This window comes from Callorhinus ursinus, unplaced genomic scaffold, assembly GCF_003265705.2.
Source record: "Callorhinus ursinus isolate GAN/ISIS: 27379988/994484 unplaced genomic scaffold, GSC_fseal_2.0 scaffold38, whole genome shotgun sequence".
NCBI classification, from domain to species: domain Eukaryota; kingdom Metazoa; phylum Chordata; class Mammalia; order Carnivora; family Otariidae; genus Callorhinus; species Callorhinus ursinus.
Window position 1 is genome coordinate 9,257,778 of NW_027397100.1, and position 15,121 is coordinate 9,272,898.

The following is a 15,121-nucleotide window of genomic DNA, read 5'->3' on the forward strand; positions in this document are numbered from 1 at the left end:
GCTCTGGGCTTACTTTCTTTCAAACCTTGAACGATCCCTAGCCTTGTCTTCAAGGCTCTTCAGAGGGTAGCCTAAGCAGAGAGGTGAAATCCAGTATCAAACAGATTAGGAATCACTAACACAGAGAACATAGTCTACCACCCATTGTAAGAAATAAAACAGGAATAAATCATGCACCTATCCCCAGTTGAATTCCCCCAAGAACTATCATCCTGAATTTTATTGTTATCACTTCTGTGGTAATATTTTTTTCATGTTCTAAAATGTTACATGTAGAAAAAACTTTGTATGTTGTATCATTTATAAATCTCTTAGCAACTTGCTCTTTTTCGCTTGTTTAGTGTTGTAAGATTTGCCCACAGTGTGGGCTCCAGTTCATTTATTCTCACTGCTATATAGAATTCCATCTTGAGGATATCCTCACATTTCTCCAGTGCTCCTATTCTTGGACATTTAGATTGTCTCCAGTTTTTCATTATTACAGTGCTGCAGTGAGCATTCTTTTACGTATTTCTTTGTGTACCTGTGTGAGAGTTTCTTGAGGGCGTAAACCCAGAAGTAGAATATCTGGGTATCTTTAACTTTACTAGATATTTACAAATAATAAAAGTAACTGAACTAGCTTGTATTCCCATCAGTCCCCAAAGGAATTTTAATGGCCCAAATCTAGTGGACCTGGGACAAGAAACTTGCTTGAAAATACTCATAAGAGGTGGTGTGTGGTACATGGGAGGCATTCTGAGAGCTGTGAATAGAGAAGAAGCCCACTTGCTAAATTTTGCTCAAGCATCTGGATCAGGAGGGGATCAGTACTGTCCAGAATGCCTTCCAAGCCAGAGATTGCACAAGGACTGTGAGAAAAGGAGCTACGCTTCCCTGTGTACAGTGACAGAAGAATGACATGGAGCAGCAAGCGGGCAGAGGAGCCCTATCTCTCGCGCATGGGGTAGCAGGAACCCAGCGCCAATCCCTGCTCTGGTATTACACCAGAGAGCTCTTGCTTTTGTCTTAGAGCAGAGGCTTCTACATCCTCCCCACAACTCTGTAGGGTTCATGGCCCCCGCTAGGGGGACTGTTTGAGGAAATTGAAGGAGGGTAGGTCTCTGGTTCCTTTCCATCCCTGCCCTCACTTTAGCCAGTTTTATTTGAAGAAAGGTTACCTCAGCTAAAAAATGTTTGAAGATGCTGATCTTTGATAATCCTTTTCACAGGAGAGCAGGCAAGTCCTAACCATATGTGCCCAGTTCCTGAAGTGGAAGCTGCCCCAAGAAGTGTACTGCAAAGATCCCTGGTACATCAGCCCTCGCGAAGCTGGAGCAGTCTGCAAATTCTTTGTATGTGAGCAATAATGGCTTGTTCACTCCTTTATATGCTAGCAGACTTATTTTTTCTGATGTAGTTTTTAATGGAGGAAAACGACATAAAGGAAACATTTCCTATCCCTTTCCACATCAGCAGCTGATATCCATGAACTGTCTTGTATTGGGAATCTATTTCTCTAGTTTCCTCCCAACTGAGTCACAGAGTGCACTTTCTATTACCACCTTTCCTCATATAAAAGACTCTCTTTTGAATTCTTGGGAGCCCCCCTAACCTGGGTCAGAGGCTATGGGGTCAGGCTGATAATTGTATGTGCTCAAAAAACTATTCATGGAGTGAATTAAACTGGAGTTGTGTATTGCCTTTACAATGATCTCTCATCCTTTTCTTGGATATAGTGGATTGTTTTACCCTCCATTAGAGCATGTTTAGGGAGCCCCAAGCAAGGGTTGCCATGCTGTTGTAGACCATGGAGCATGATGACAGCATGCCACTGGCTCTGCTAGGACCCAGATGACATCCTTCTTGTCACAAACTTGACAAAGACTACTGGGGCTGATCTCAGGGGCAGGCTGGAGCCAGGGCATCTTCAGGGGGCCCATCCATGGTTTTCTGGACATCTGACTCTAGGACTGCTGGGATCCTACTACAAAGACACGAGGACTGACTATTCCCAGGAGTCTTCCATTTGTGAAACCTGTTTAGGATCCAGTGCAGGCTCCTCTGATCAGACTCACGGGCTTAGGAACCTGCACAGTACCATTGTGTCAGGTTTGCCACTAAGGATTATCTCTCTGACCTATGCCCGAACCTATATCCAAGGCACTGATGACAGTATTTACAGCAGAAATTCAGTGCTCTCAATGCATAAGATTAGAGATTATCCATGTGACATTATAAGATCTATGGGAATAGAGGCTGATGGTCCTCTTCCTATCCCTGAGCTGCCTATCTTTGTAACAGAGCCACTGAGAGGTACATTTATTCGTCCAGTAAGCATCCAATATGCAACAGGCCGTGGAGAACCCAGAAACATGGCAAAGATATAAACTTCCTAAGGGAGCTTGCTAGCCAGTAAGGGCAATAAAACCTCTGGAAAATTAAATAGAAACTCAAGATGGAAAATGATATGTGAAGAGAGGGGTACCTGCAGAAATGCTCAGAGCAGAGTGAGGTCAGGAAGGCAAGAGCGATCTGGGAAGAGCCGATAGGGAGGCAGAGCTCAAGGCAGAGCTGAGGGAACAGAGAAGACTTAGATACAGAGAAGTAGAGGTGGACTTAGAGGCATCATAGGCACAATCTGGGGCATGAGGGGGTGTGAGCACAGTGTATCCAGAGGGTGTAACTTTGTCTAGGGACTTGTTACTGTGGCATAACGTTCATTAAGCAACTGCAGTTATTATTTCAAGTGCCATATTCTATGTGTCTAATGTCTGGCGGTCCCTGGCTCTGGAAACTACAGTGAGGCTGACAAAAACAGTGGTGTACTTCACTCCTTTCTACTCTTTTTTCCCCACTTAGGGAAAAAAATGCCAGGGGAAAGTTAACCTCCTCGCCCAAACATTGATGTTCTCCAAGAAGGCAAAGCTTCCTATCAGAAGAGCAGCAGTCTTATTTGTAGGTATAAACACTCCTTTCATTTCTACAGTCACTTTATCCTATATTTTCCCAAACTGTGTTGTTGAGTATCCCCGTTCTTTATGAAGATGACCTTGAAAACACTTCTTTGGAGAAAAGGGCTGTTATCTCTAGCTAACTATAAGGCACTTGAAAGTCAAGTTTTTAGAATCTGTCTAATTATCAAAAGGCCAATTCTGCCAACTGCTTAGAGCTGAAGCCAGACTACAGCCTCACTGACTTTATCCTGCATTTAGGACTCTTATTAAAGTACGTGGATCACAGTGAGCTCAGGATGAAGGGCACTGACTGGATAGAGAACGGTGAGTGATCACACACTTGGGTTTGGTTTGGGGTGCCTCACATTTCAAAAGGGATCTGAGGTGGTGACTATGGGTAGGCTCTCTGACAGAGCTGAGACCCTGGGAACTGGAGAGCCTGACTTTGGCAGTAATAAGGACCTTGGAGATCTCAAGTGAATGACAGTTTCATCCCAGTCCAATTCCGCCCCCCCCCCATTAGGAAAGGTCACGACCGTATTTGTCTGGAAACCAGCTTTGATGAGTGTCTCAGGAACAATTCCTGATTCCACCTAGAAATACCATCTTACTAAATTATAGCAATAGCTCACAAGTATCCACAGAGATGACTGCAACCCTATTTTCTATAAGCAGTTGTCCTGTGAAGTGGCAGGACTTAGTAATACAGAGGTTTATAGTCATATAAGGCAACCATCCTGTAAATGGTTTCCTGAATTGTCAGTGAGTGGAAATTTTCAATAACTGTACAGCTTTGAGGATTTAGCACTCAAAGAATTATTTATTCCCACTTAAGTAGTAGTCCTACAATTAGAAAATGCCATGAAATGCCAAGCCTCATGACCCAAAAGTATAGAACCAAATTAAAATCCTGGGGGCATCTGGCTGGCTCAGTCGATAGAGCATGATACTCTTGAACTCGGATGGTGAGTTCAAGCCCCACGTTGGGTGTAAAGATTACTTTCTTTTTTTAAGATTTTATTTATTTGTCAGAGAGATAGAGAAAGAATAAGCACAAGCGGGGGAAGCAGCAGGCAGAGGGAGAGGGAGAAGCAGGCTCCCCACTGAGCTGGGAGCCCGATGCAGGACTCAATCCCAGGACCCTGAGATCATGACCTGAGCCAAAGGCAGACACTTAACCATCTGAGCCACCCAGGCGTCCAGGGTGTAAAGATTATTTAAAAATAAAATCTTTCAGAGACGCCTGGGTGGCTGAGTTGGTTAAGTGTCCGACTCTTCATTTCAGCTCAGGTTGTGATCTCATGGTCATGGGATTGAGTCCCACTTCAGGGTCCACGCTCAGCGGGGAGTCAGCTTCCCTTCTCCCTCTGCCCCTCCCCCCCAAATAAATACATAAATCTTGAGGGGAAAAAATCTTAAAAAAATAAAATCCTGAACAATTCACTACTTTTAAAATAAAAATATGTAACTGGTAAAATAGGCAGAAGCTGGACCTTATTTAAGAAAGATTATGAGAGGGGCACCTGGGTGGCTCAGTCGTTAAGCGCCTGCCTTCGGCTCAGGTCATAATCCCAGAGTCCTGGGATCGAGCCCTGCATCAGGCTCCCTGCTCAGAGGGAAGCCTGCTTCTCCCTCTCCCACTCCCCGTGCTTGTGTTCCCTCTCTTACTATGTCTCTCTCTGTCAAATAAATAAATAAAATCTTAAAAAAAAAAAAAGATTATGAGAGGGGCACCTGGGTGGCTCAGTTGATTAAGCATCTGCCTTTGGCTCAGGTCACGATCCCAAGGTCCTGGGATCGAGCCCTGCATGGAGCTCCCTGCTCAGTGGAAAGCCTGCTTCTCCCTTTCCCTCCCCATCTGCTCCTCCCCCAAATTGTGCACGCACATGCGCGCTCTCTCGCTCAAATAAATTAATAGAATCTTAAAAGTTTGGGTGTGTCTGGGTGGCTCAGTCAGTTAAGCATCTGCCTTCGGCTCAGGTCATGATCCCAGGGTCCTAGGATCGAGTTCCGCATCGGTCTCCCTGCTCAGTAGGGAAGTCCACTTCTCCCTCTGCTCCTCCTCCTGCTCACATTCTCTCTTGCTCTCAAATAAATAAATAAATAAAATCTTTTAAAAATAAAATAAAAATAATTTTTAAAAAGTTTATAAAACAAAGCAATGATGAGATACCAGTATGACTTTTTCTGTCAAAATGGCAAAGACTTCTAATTAATATTCAACATAAATATGTTAAGGGAAAGCTGACATTATCTTTTTTTTAAGTTTATTTATTATTAAAAAATAAGAAATAAAGATTTATTTATTTATTTGACAGAGAGAGACACAGCGAGAGAGGGAACATAAGCAGGGGGAGTGGGAGAGGGAGAAGCAGGCCTCCCGCCGAGCCGGGAGCCCTATGCGGGACTCAATGCCAGGACCCTGGGACCATGTTGGGCTTGAACTCACAACCCTGAAATCAAGAGTAACATGCTCTTCTGACTGAGCCAGCCGGGCGGGCACCTGGAAACTGACATTATCATACATTGTGCTGGTATGAGCACAGATTGATACACCATTTTTATAGGGAAGTTTGGCAGTATGTATCAAACCCTTTAAGTAAATATATACTTTGACTTATCAATCTCACTACTAAGAATATATCCTATGAAAATAAGCAGAAATAGATACAGGAATGTTCGTTCCAGTGTTATTTAAAATAGCAAAAATGGAAAACATCCAAGATTAGAAATACTAAGCAATTAGTTTCATAAAGTATTGCATATCCATATTATAGAATCATATGAAGCCATGAAAAATATTTTTTTAAAAGTATATTCTCGGGGCGCCTGGGTGGCTCAGTTGGTTAAGCGACTGCCTTTGGCTCAGGTCATGATCTCAGGGTCCTGGGATTGAGCCCCGCGTCAGGCTCCTTGCTCCGCGGAAAGCCTGCTTCTCCCTCTCCCACTCCCCCTGCTGTGTTCCCTCTCTCGCTGTCTCTCTCTCTCTCCCTGTCAATTAAATAAATAAATAAAATCTTTAAAAAAAATAAAAGTATAATCTCTATGCCCATCGTGGGGCTCGAACTCACAACCCCAAGATGAAGAGTTGCATGCTCTACTGACTAAGCCAGCCAAGCACCCAAAGCTATGAAATATATTACAGAAAAAAATTTTAATGACTTGGATAAGTGATGATGCAGTATTAAATAAAAAATTATTAGATAATATGTATAATGTGGTTCCACTTGAACAAAAAGGCACACATGTGTAACTGAATATAAAAAAGAAACAGAAACGTAACTGGTTTTCTCTGGTGGTTGAATTATGGGTAACTGATTTTCTTCTAGTGCTTATATGTTATCTAAACTTTCTACACAATGAACGTGTATTTATTTTGCACTAAGAAACATAAAAACTAAAAAAGTTTAAGAAAAAGCTTAAAAGGAATAACAACTTAAGAGTAGCCTCTAGGACCAACACAGGAACTTAGAAATCAGCAATCTTAGCCATGGTTTGACAGGTACAGATAATTTGACTTTAGGTGGACTACTTGGCAGTGTGGTTATTATAAAGGAGTAAACTATTTGGCAATTCAAAAATGAGTAAGTTTCATAGGTCAAAATTGGAATTGATCTACAAATGTATAACTTTCAGATGAGTCTTAGAAAAAGTTAGTCCTTCATCTCGGCTGCTGTAGGCTTGTTGGCTGTTTGGTGTCTGGACCAGTGATCATTTTCATAGACCTTCACCTCCAACCTGGGTTTTCTGGCCATTTAGATCTGAGAGATCTGCTGGGTGATCCTGAGCCCTCTCTGCGCATCATCGCCTCTCGGGCTCTCTTCCGAGTGCAAAAGGTGGGGGCTGAACCAGATCCCAGGCAGTCTGTTTGCGGGCTGAGGAAGCTCATGAGCTGTCTTCCTACTTAGAAATGCAAGGCAAGTAACATCGGGTAAAAACTAATTCTTTCAGAAACCACAAAAACAATAGTGCCCCATTTTTTTTTTCAGACTTAAAGCAATGCCAGCCTGAAGCTAACTCCACCCATTTAATTACCTCAGAACATAATTTTTGCTGTCAAAACCTTTAAGGAATTAGAATATAGGGGAACCAGGGAGGCTCGGTTGGTTAAGTGTCTGACTTTGCCTCAGGTCATGATCCTCGTGTTCTGGGATCAAGTCCCGCGTCTGGCTCCCTGCTTAGTAGAGAGTCTGCTTTTCCTTCTGCCTGGTGCTCCCCCTGCTTGTTCTCTCCCTCTCTCTCTCTCTCTCTCTCTCTCTGACAAATAAATAAAATCTTTTAAAAAAAGGAATTAGAATATATAAGGGAGGGCAGCTCTTTAAATTTGCAGAAATAGTAAAATTCTGCTGAGTTTTTGAGGCATGCCAGAACTTCCATGAAGTTACAGTCTTGATAAACAGGTCTGGCACAGCTTCAAAAGAGATTCTAAATAAATGTTAATATTGCAGTGTTAGTACTGTTGGGTCTTTCGTCAAAGCCCCATCTACTTGGCAACAGTCTTAGGAATAAAGTAACAACCAGTTCTTACAGTTTGATATTACCGGTGTATTTTTATAAAATCCTGTGACCTTTCTCCTCCTTTCTCTTTCCCTTAAAAACCTTCAAGCAAGAAAAAATTTCTGAAGTAATTTTTTAAAATTAATTAAAATTTAAATTAAAAATTAAAAAAAACACTGAATCTACCCCAGTTATGCAAGATCTCCACTCCTTCCTTCCCCTTTTCATTTTCCTGATAGTCTCTCCTACAACTACTGTCAGATGCTCAAGTGGCTCCAGGATGGGAACTATTGTTTGTTGAGCACCCACCGTCTGCTTTAAGCTTAGATGGAGAAAATTTTCAAGAAGAAGTGTCCCAAAAAAGAGATTAATTTGTGTTGGGTGAATAATTTGATAAGCTGCATGTAGAAGGGTGGGAACCCCCAAGAGGCATACCAGATTAATTAGAAATGGTCACTATTGGTCTACTTCCCAGGCTCTTGTTTGTTTGAGGAACGTAAGTGGAGAACCACAGCTGAACTGTCTAGGGCAATGGAGAGGCCTCTGGGAGGTGGTATGAGAAAAGAGAGGAAATGAGTCAACTGGCATGTGAAAAATAGACACATCCCATGGTGAATTGCGTGAAGTTTTTGTTGTAAAGTGAGCAACATGAATCCTCACCACCGTGTCCCCCAGATTTTCACCTTTTACCCCCAGCTCTCTGCCAAGACATCTTTACAAATTTCTTTATGATTAATGGTGAGTTGGGTTTGTTTTAGGAGTTGTCACAGCATGCTATATGTGACCTCAAGAGGATCCCTGACCAAGAGAGGTGTTCATATTTGAGGCTAGCAGTCAGGAGTTTTGAGCTAATTGCAGGCTGACTTAAATCTTCACCCTTGAATAGAGCCAAAAGGACACCTGGAGGATGGCTGCTGGATGCTAAACTTCAGTGCTGTGAGCACATTTGAGTTACACACAGCGCTTGCTTCTCCTTGGTCTCGGTGCATTAAACCACCTTCACTCTCCACTTTTGAACTATCCAGTTTGTGGATTATTCAGTAAGAATGACCAACACTTACTGAATGTTTACAATGAGCCAGACTCTAAGTACATTATATGATTAACTCTTTTAATCCTCAACCACTCCATGTATGATTCTCTCCATTTTACACATGGGAAAGCTGAGGAACAGAAGATGAAAGTGATTTGCCCAAAGTCAGTAACTAGTAAATGCCAGGATTCAATCTCGAGAGTCTGGCTGCAAAGTCCACACCCTTGGCTTGTCTGCTCTGCCCTTTTTTCATCTGCTCTGTCCCTCTACTGTCAATAAATGCAGAACTACTCTACCATGAATCCCAGTTGCTGAACTCATACCCCAAATTCATGTAACCAAAAAAAAATGGTGTGAAGTGATATTGAGCCTCAAATAATAAACACAAAGTTAGCATACCTCATTTTTCAAAAGGTTAGAATATGCATCAAACACTGTAGAGGAGTGGACTTAGGACAAAAGCTGGTGGTTATTCTTGAGGAATATTGTTTGAATCCTGGGTTTGATCTCATGTACTACCCTGTCTCACAGCAATGAACAGACCTCTAGGTTTAGGATGTGGTTTAGATCGCCAGAGACATGTAAGAGTTTGAAAGAATCCTTTCTCTTCACTCATATTTATGCCAGAGTCCCTTTCCTGCCAGGCAGATTTTTATTTTCTGAGTAATACCACCAACAGGGAGGGGCAAGTACAATACTTATTTTATTTATGTTTCATTGTGTTAAAATTCACAGAGAGAAGCATCCATTAAGAAGCAGAGGTCTGGGGCGCCTGGTTGGGCCAGTTGGTGGAACATGCAGTTCGATCTCAGAGTCATGAGTTCAAGCCCAATGTTGGACAGAGATTACTTAAAAAAAAGAAGAAGAAGAAGAAGAAGAAGAAGCAGAGGTCTGCTTTTTAATACCTCAGCAGTTTGGGAAAGGCTGAAGAAGTACTTAACTGATTACATTAACAAGTCCTTTAATTCCGAATATCTCCATTATTTTCTTACAAGGCTCTCCTCAGACATAAGTTTGTGTTTTTATAGAATTTTTTAAATATACACAACAAAAATTTCTGGACTTAATTTGTGTTATAACATGATAAAAGTTCGATATAATTGAATATGATTTCAGTTTTATTTTCATCACATACTATTAAAAGGTATTATTCATTATCAATTACTGGCCCAGCCATGTCTTAAAGATTATTTATTTATTTATTTATTTATTTATTTATTTATTTATTTGACAGAGAGAGCACAAGCAGGGGCAGAGGAAGAGGGAGAAGCAGGCTCCCTGCTGAGCAGAGAGCCCGATGCAGGACTCGATCCCAGGATCCTGGGATCATGACCTGAGATGAAGGCAGACGCTTAACTGACTGAGCCACCCAGGTGCCCCCAGCCATGTCTTTATTATTTTAAATTCTTACTTTTTTTACTCTGAATATTGCTTTACTTCCTTATACTGAAATACATACTTGTAAGAAATTACTTTTTTTTTCTGGGGCGCCTGGGTGGCTCAGTCGTTAAGCATCTGCCTTCGGTTCAGGTCATGATCCCAGGGTCCTCGTTAAGCGTCTGCCTTCGGCTCAGGTCATGATCTCAGGGTCTGGGATTGAGCCCTGCATTGGGCTCCCTGCTCAGTGGGAAGTCTGCTTCTCCTTCTCTCACTCCCCCTGCTTGTGTTCCCTCTCTCGTTGTGTCTCTCTCTGTCAAATAAATTAAAAAATCTTAAAAAAAATAAATTACTTTTTTTTCTTATTGAAAGATTAAACTATCATGTAAGTAAAAGGTGGGATTGGGGGAAGGGCAGGATCTCCTAGACATCAACCCCGGCAAGTAAACTTGCACTAGATAAAACTGTAAAATCTCTCTCCCCTCACAGCTTCCCCCTCCTTCCTGTCTTCAAGCTCCTTTTCTATCCTTTTTCTGTCCCTCTTAGGAAAGGATCTAATGAACTGGTTGTTATGGTAGAAATGATTAATAATGCAAGTTTTAATGATCTTAACTCTTCCAGGGATGTTTGCTTTTTAACAAGGTAGAGCTCTCTCTCTTTTTTTAAGATTTTATTTTATTTTTAAAGATTTTATTTATTTATCAGAGAGAGAGAGCATGCAAGCAGGGGGAGCAGTAGGCAGAGGGAGAAGCATGCTCCCCGCTGAGCAAGGAGCCCGATTTGGGACTGGATCCCAGGACCCTGGGATCATGACCTGAGCTGAAGGCAGATGCTTAACCCACTGAGCCACCCAGGCATCCCAAGATTTATTTATTTATTTGAGAGAGAGAGAGCAAGACACTACAAGCAGGGGGAGGGATAAGGGGAGAGGGAGAAGGAGACTCCCCACTGAGCAGGGAGCCCAACATAGGACCCAATCCCAGGACCCCAAGATCACGACCTGAGCCAAAGGCAGGCGCTTAACCAACCAAGCCACCCAAGCACCCAAAAAGGTAGAGCTCTTAAGCCAAAGGCATGAATCTCTAATTGAGAAATGTTAGGCATTACTGAGCAGAATGGAGAGAGGAGATATTTGGAAATGAGGCTGGAGGTGATGGTGGGGAACAGAGACTTTTCTGTCATCCCAGAAACCATATCATATCAATTGCTTTCCCTACCTCTTCCCAAACCCTTGTCAGAAAACAGCAGAGGAAAAGGATTGGAAAGGGCAATTAACAACTGCCTTCTGTTATACAAAACACAGAGGAAGTGATGGATTCTATTCTTCCTGAACAATGGTGATGACTTCCCACCACAGAACATGACTGAGTGCCAGTTACTGATTTAGTGATGTCTTCTATACTTTCTCTCACCCTGTAGAGTTTATAGTCTGATGTCCAAGGAAGATGTCACTGGTTTAAAATGGTTCCTATGGATACCAAAGAATCTTTATGAGGGAGCTCTCACTCACTCCCTCCCCCCTTTTCTTTTAACAGAGATGGTGGTGTGAATATAGCAAGGGACATTTTTAAAGGGAGTAGGGATATGGGAGGAGGTTACAAAGGAGATGGAACTGAGAATCTAGAAAGGATGCCGAAACTGTGAATGAGATAAAAGGTAGAAAGTTGAGACGGTATAGAAGATATATCAAACATGGAGTCCAGCCTTATTGGCCCCTCAGACACTGGTTTTCAGTGGAATCTTGCCCCAGACCACTTCAGAAGACCACAGCCAAAGAATCTGTCTCTCCAGTCACTCAAGTATATACAAGAGGTCACAGTTCTACTTACTCCGTACAAGAGTGATCTCCCAAACTTTTGTCTTTCAACCACCCACCAACCAAATCAAACCTACTAAATCCTGCTGACTTAAACTCTGGGTTGTGTATCAGATGATCTTAGGAAATCATTTTGTGGCAAAAAGGGCAGGACACTCAAAAGGAAAAGAATTTGTAGGCAGTTCAAGTATTCTGACCTTAAAGAAATTTATTTTTCTAGGAAAGACAAGCTTTTCCTCTGCAATAAGCCTTGGTGATTAAAAAAAAAAAAAATTTGTGTTCTATTACTGCCCAGATTATCATTTCAGTTTAAGAGCCCACAGAATTATAAAGTCTGGCTAACCAATCCCACTGCATTAAAAAAATTTTTTTTTCTCAAATAGGCATTGAGCCAAACACATTTCTACAACTTCCTTTGTGGTACCCTGTTTTAGAGCTTTAAATAATCTTGTTAGAATTTTTTTCTTTTTTCAGATTTCTAAGCTAAAAGTCCTTTGCAAAACTATTTTCATCAACTGAATTATTAAAATAATTGAAAATGGCATTTTAAAAAGTTATAAAGGGGTCTTTTAATTCAGAACTTCAGAACTTTTTGCTACTTAACAATTAATGAAATTGTTATAGCGTTCTGGTTGTTGAAAGAACCTCTTAAGATGTTTGAAATATTAATATCATAATACCGCCCAGGCCTTGTCACCACCAAAAGTGAAATAAAAACATGAAATAGATTGGGGTCCCTGGCTGGCTCAGTCTGTAGAGCATCTGACTCTTGATCTGAGGGTTGTGAGTTCAAGCCCCATGTTGGGTGGTGGAGCCTACTTAAAACACACACACACACAAAGGGGCACCTAAGCTCAGTTGGTTGAGTCCCTGCCTTCGGCTCAGGTCATGATCCGGGGGTCCTAGGATCAAGCCCTGCTTTGGGCTCCCTGCTCAGCGGGGAGCCTGCTCCTCCCTCTCCCTCTGCCCCTCCCCCGCTTGTGCTCTCTCGCTCACACACTCTCTCAAATAAATAAATAAAATTTTTAAAACACACACACACACGAAATAGACATGTTAAGTGGTTTTGCCTTGAAACAAAATCAGTAAGTGACCACATCTGAAAATAATCTCAAGATACTTACTTCTGCATGATTCCTTATGTGAAAACCCTGTACCTCAACACTTTAATCAGAATATTAAATCAGGATTTATTTGAAATTAAAATAGTGTCTACAAAGAGAGAGACATTCAGAAAACATTTTGTGGGGCGCCTGGGTGGCTCAGTCGTTAAGCGTCTGCCTTCAGCTTAGGTTGTGATCCCAGGGCCCTGGGATCGAGCCCCACATCGAGCCCCACATCGAGCCCCACATTGGGCTCCCTGCTCCACGGGAAGCCTGCTTCTCCCTCTCCCACTCCCCCTGCTTGTGTTCCTCTCTCGCTGTTTCTCTCTCTGTCAAATAAATAAATACAATCTTAAAAAAAAACATTTTTGTTTTTCTTGTTTTATTATAGATTTATTAAAGTGGTAATGCATATGTGTTCAAAATTCAAAAGTTACAAAATATTCCCAGCCATCCACTGCACCTCCCTGAAGGTACCATGCTACCAGTTTCTTTTATTTCCAAGATATAATTATGCATTTATGAGTAAATATGTGTATTCTCTTCCCTGCTTTTTTCACAAATTATAGTATTCTATACACCTTGCACTTTCTACACCTTGTACTTTCTCTCCTTAATATCTTTGAGATTTTTCTATATTACTCCAAAAAGTGTTTCCTCATTCTTTATTCCTGCCCAGTATTTCATTGTATTCTTATAATAAAGGACACTTAGGTAATTTCCAATCTTTGGCACAAACAATTCTACAGTAACTACAAACATATGTATTTCACACACGGTCAAGTGTGTCTTTAGAAGAAAATCCTAAAAGTGGAATTACCAGGTTGAAGGATATGTCATTTGTCATTTCAAATTAAAATATTGCCAAATCACTTCCATGGAGGTAGTAACAGTTACCCCCCAGTGATGTAAGAGCATGCTTTTCTCCCTACACCCTTGCCAGCACAATATGATATTCACTCTACAAATATTTATTGGATTCTTGCTATGGGTTCAGGCACTGTTCTAGGTGATTAGGACACATCAATGAATAAAATAAACCAAAATCCCTGCCCTAGTGGAGTTTATATTCTAGTAGAGGGGAAAAACAATATAATGTATAATAATAAATAGTATAAATAAACATAAAATCATATAGTATGTTAGAAGCTGGAATATGTTCTGGAAAAATGATCAGGGTCTTAAGGAATCAGGAGTGTGGTGGCTCTAGGTTTCATTGGGGTGATATTTGAGCAGACTTGAAGGAAGTGAGGGAGTTAACTCTGCAGACCTGGGGAAAAATTATTGGCAAAGAGAATAGGCATTTCAAAAGTCATAAGGCACTAGGGTTGCCTAGGGTATTCCAGGAAAGCACAAGGCCAGGATGACCAGGGAGGGATGAAAAAGCAAATGAAGGCAGAGGGAAATGAAGTTATATAAGGGACCAGATCCAAATTCCCTGTGACTTATAGGCCATGACAAAGAGTTTGGCTTAACTCTGAAATGGGGAGTCGCTAAAGCATTTTTAAACTTCTAGATTTTTGACAACTGGATAGGTTAAAAAAATGTTTTTTTTCAGTGGTTTAAGTTTGCATTTTTTTTTTATTAGAAGGGGTGAGCACCTTTTCCTGTCTTAAATGCTATGTTATTTTGTTTTCTAAGTATTCAAATCCTTTCCTCATTCTGAGGATATTTGTTAGTCTTTCTCATGTTGATTCATAGGAACTTTTATATATTGAGGAAATTAGCCTTTGCTTTGTTACTTTAGTCACAAATTCAGTTAACATCTGAAATGGTCTAACTACATGGATTTTTGCTTTTGCCTGTTGCATTTCAAACTTCAGGGCCATAGCAATAATAGTGTGATTGTATATGGAAATTAATTCATGATTCTCTATTCCTGCATCTTACTTATTTTTTGAAATCAAATAGAGAAAAATCATTTCTGAAATGACAAAAAGCCTAGAAGTTCTCAGGTGCAATTTTTAATTAAAAGCTAATCAATAAAAACAGGTAATAAAAAATATCTTAAGTATCATAGCATACATACATGACAGTCTGTTTATTTTATAGCATACATTTATTAGGTTGATCTTTGGAGTAAGTACAAAGTTCAAAATATACCAAAATACACAGAAAAAGGTAAGTTTCCTTGTTCCTATCTCACCACTATTGAATTCCTCTTCCATTAAGTAACTAAGTTTCCAGTATCTTATGTATCCTTCCAGAGATATTGTATATGGATGCATGTGTATATGTAATCTTTAGTCTGTTTGCTCTAAATGGACGCATTCCTAATCTCAATTATTCAATATAAATTCATGCATTTAAGAATCAGCTATACTGGAAAAAAAAAAAAGAATCAGCTATACCGGGGCAC

The 15,121-nt window shown here is 40.9% G+C and overlaps 1 protein-coding gene across 4 annotated transcripts in view; it reads left to right on the forward strand.

Moving 5' to 3' along the window:
• MROH8 (maestro heat like repeat family member 8) overlaps positions 1–9,635 on the forward strand; it is a 56,836-nt gene extending 47,201 nt beyond the window's left edge. For all 4 annotated transcript variants that reach the window (XM_073880457.1, XM_073880458.1, XM_073880459.1 and 1 more), the window contains 5 exons: positions 1,212–1,334; positions 2,842–2,941; positions 3,195–3,260; positions 6,696–6,857; positions 9,206–9,635. In XM_073880457.1, coding sequence (XP_073736558.1) covers positions 1,212–1,334; positions 2,842–2,941; positions 3,195–3,260; positions 6,696–6,844 — 438 coding nt within the window. In that variant the 3' untranslated portion in view covers positions 6,845–6,857; positions 9,206–9,635. The remainder of the gene's footprint in view (positions 1–1,211; positions 1,335–2,841; positions 2,942–3,194; positions 3,261–6,695; positions 6,858–9,205) is intronic.
• Positions 9,636–15,121: the final 5,486 nt, after the last annotated feature.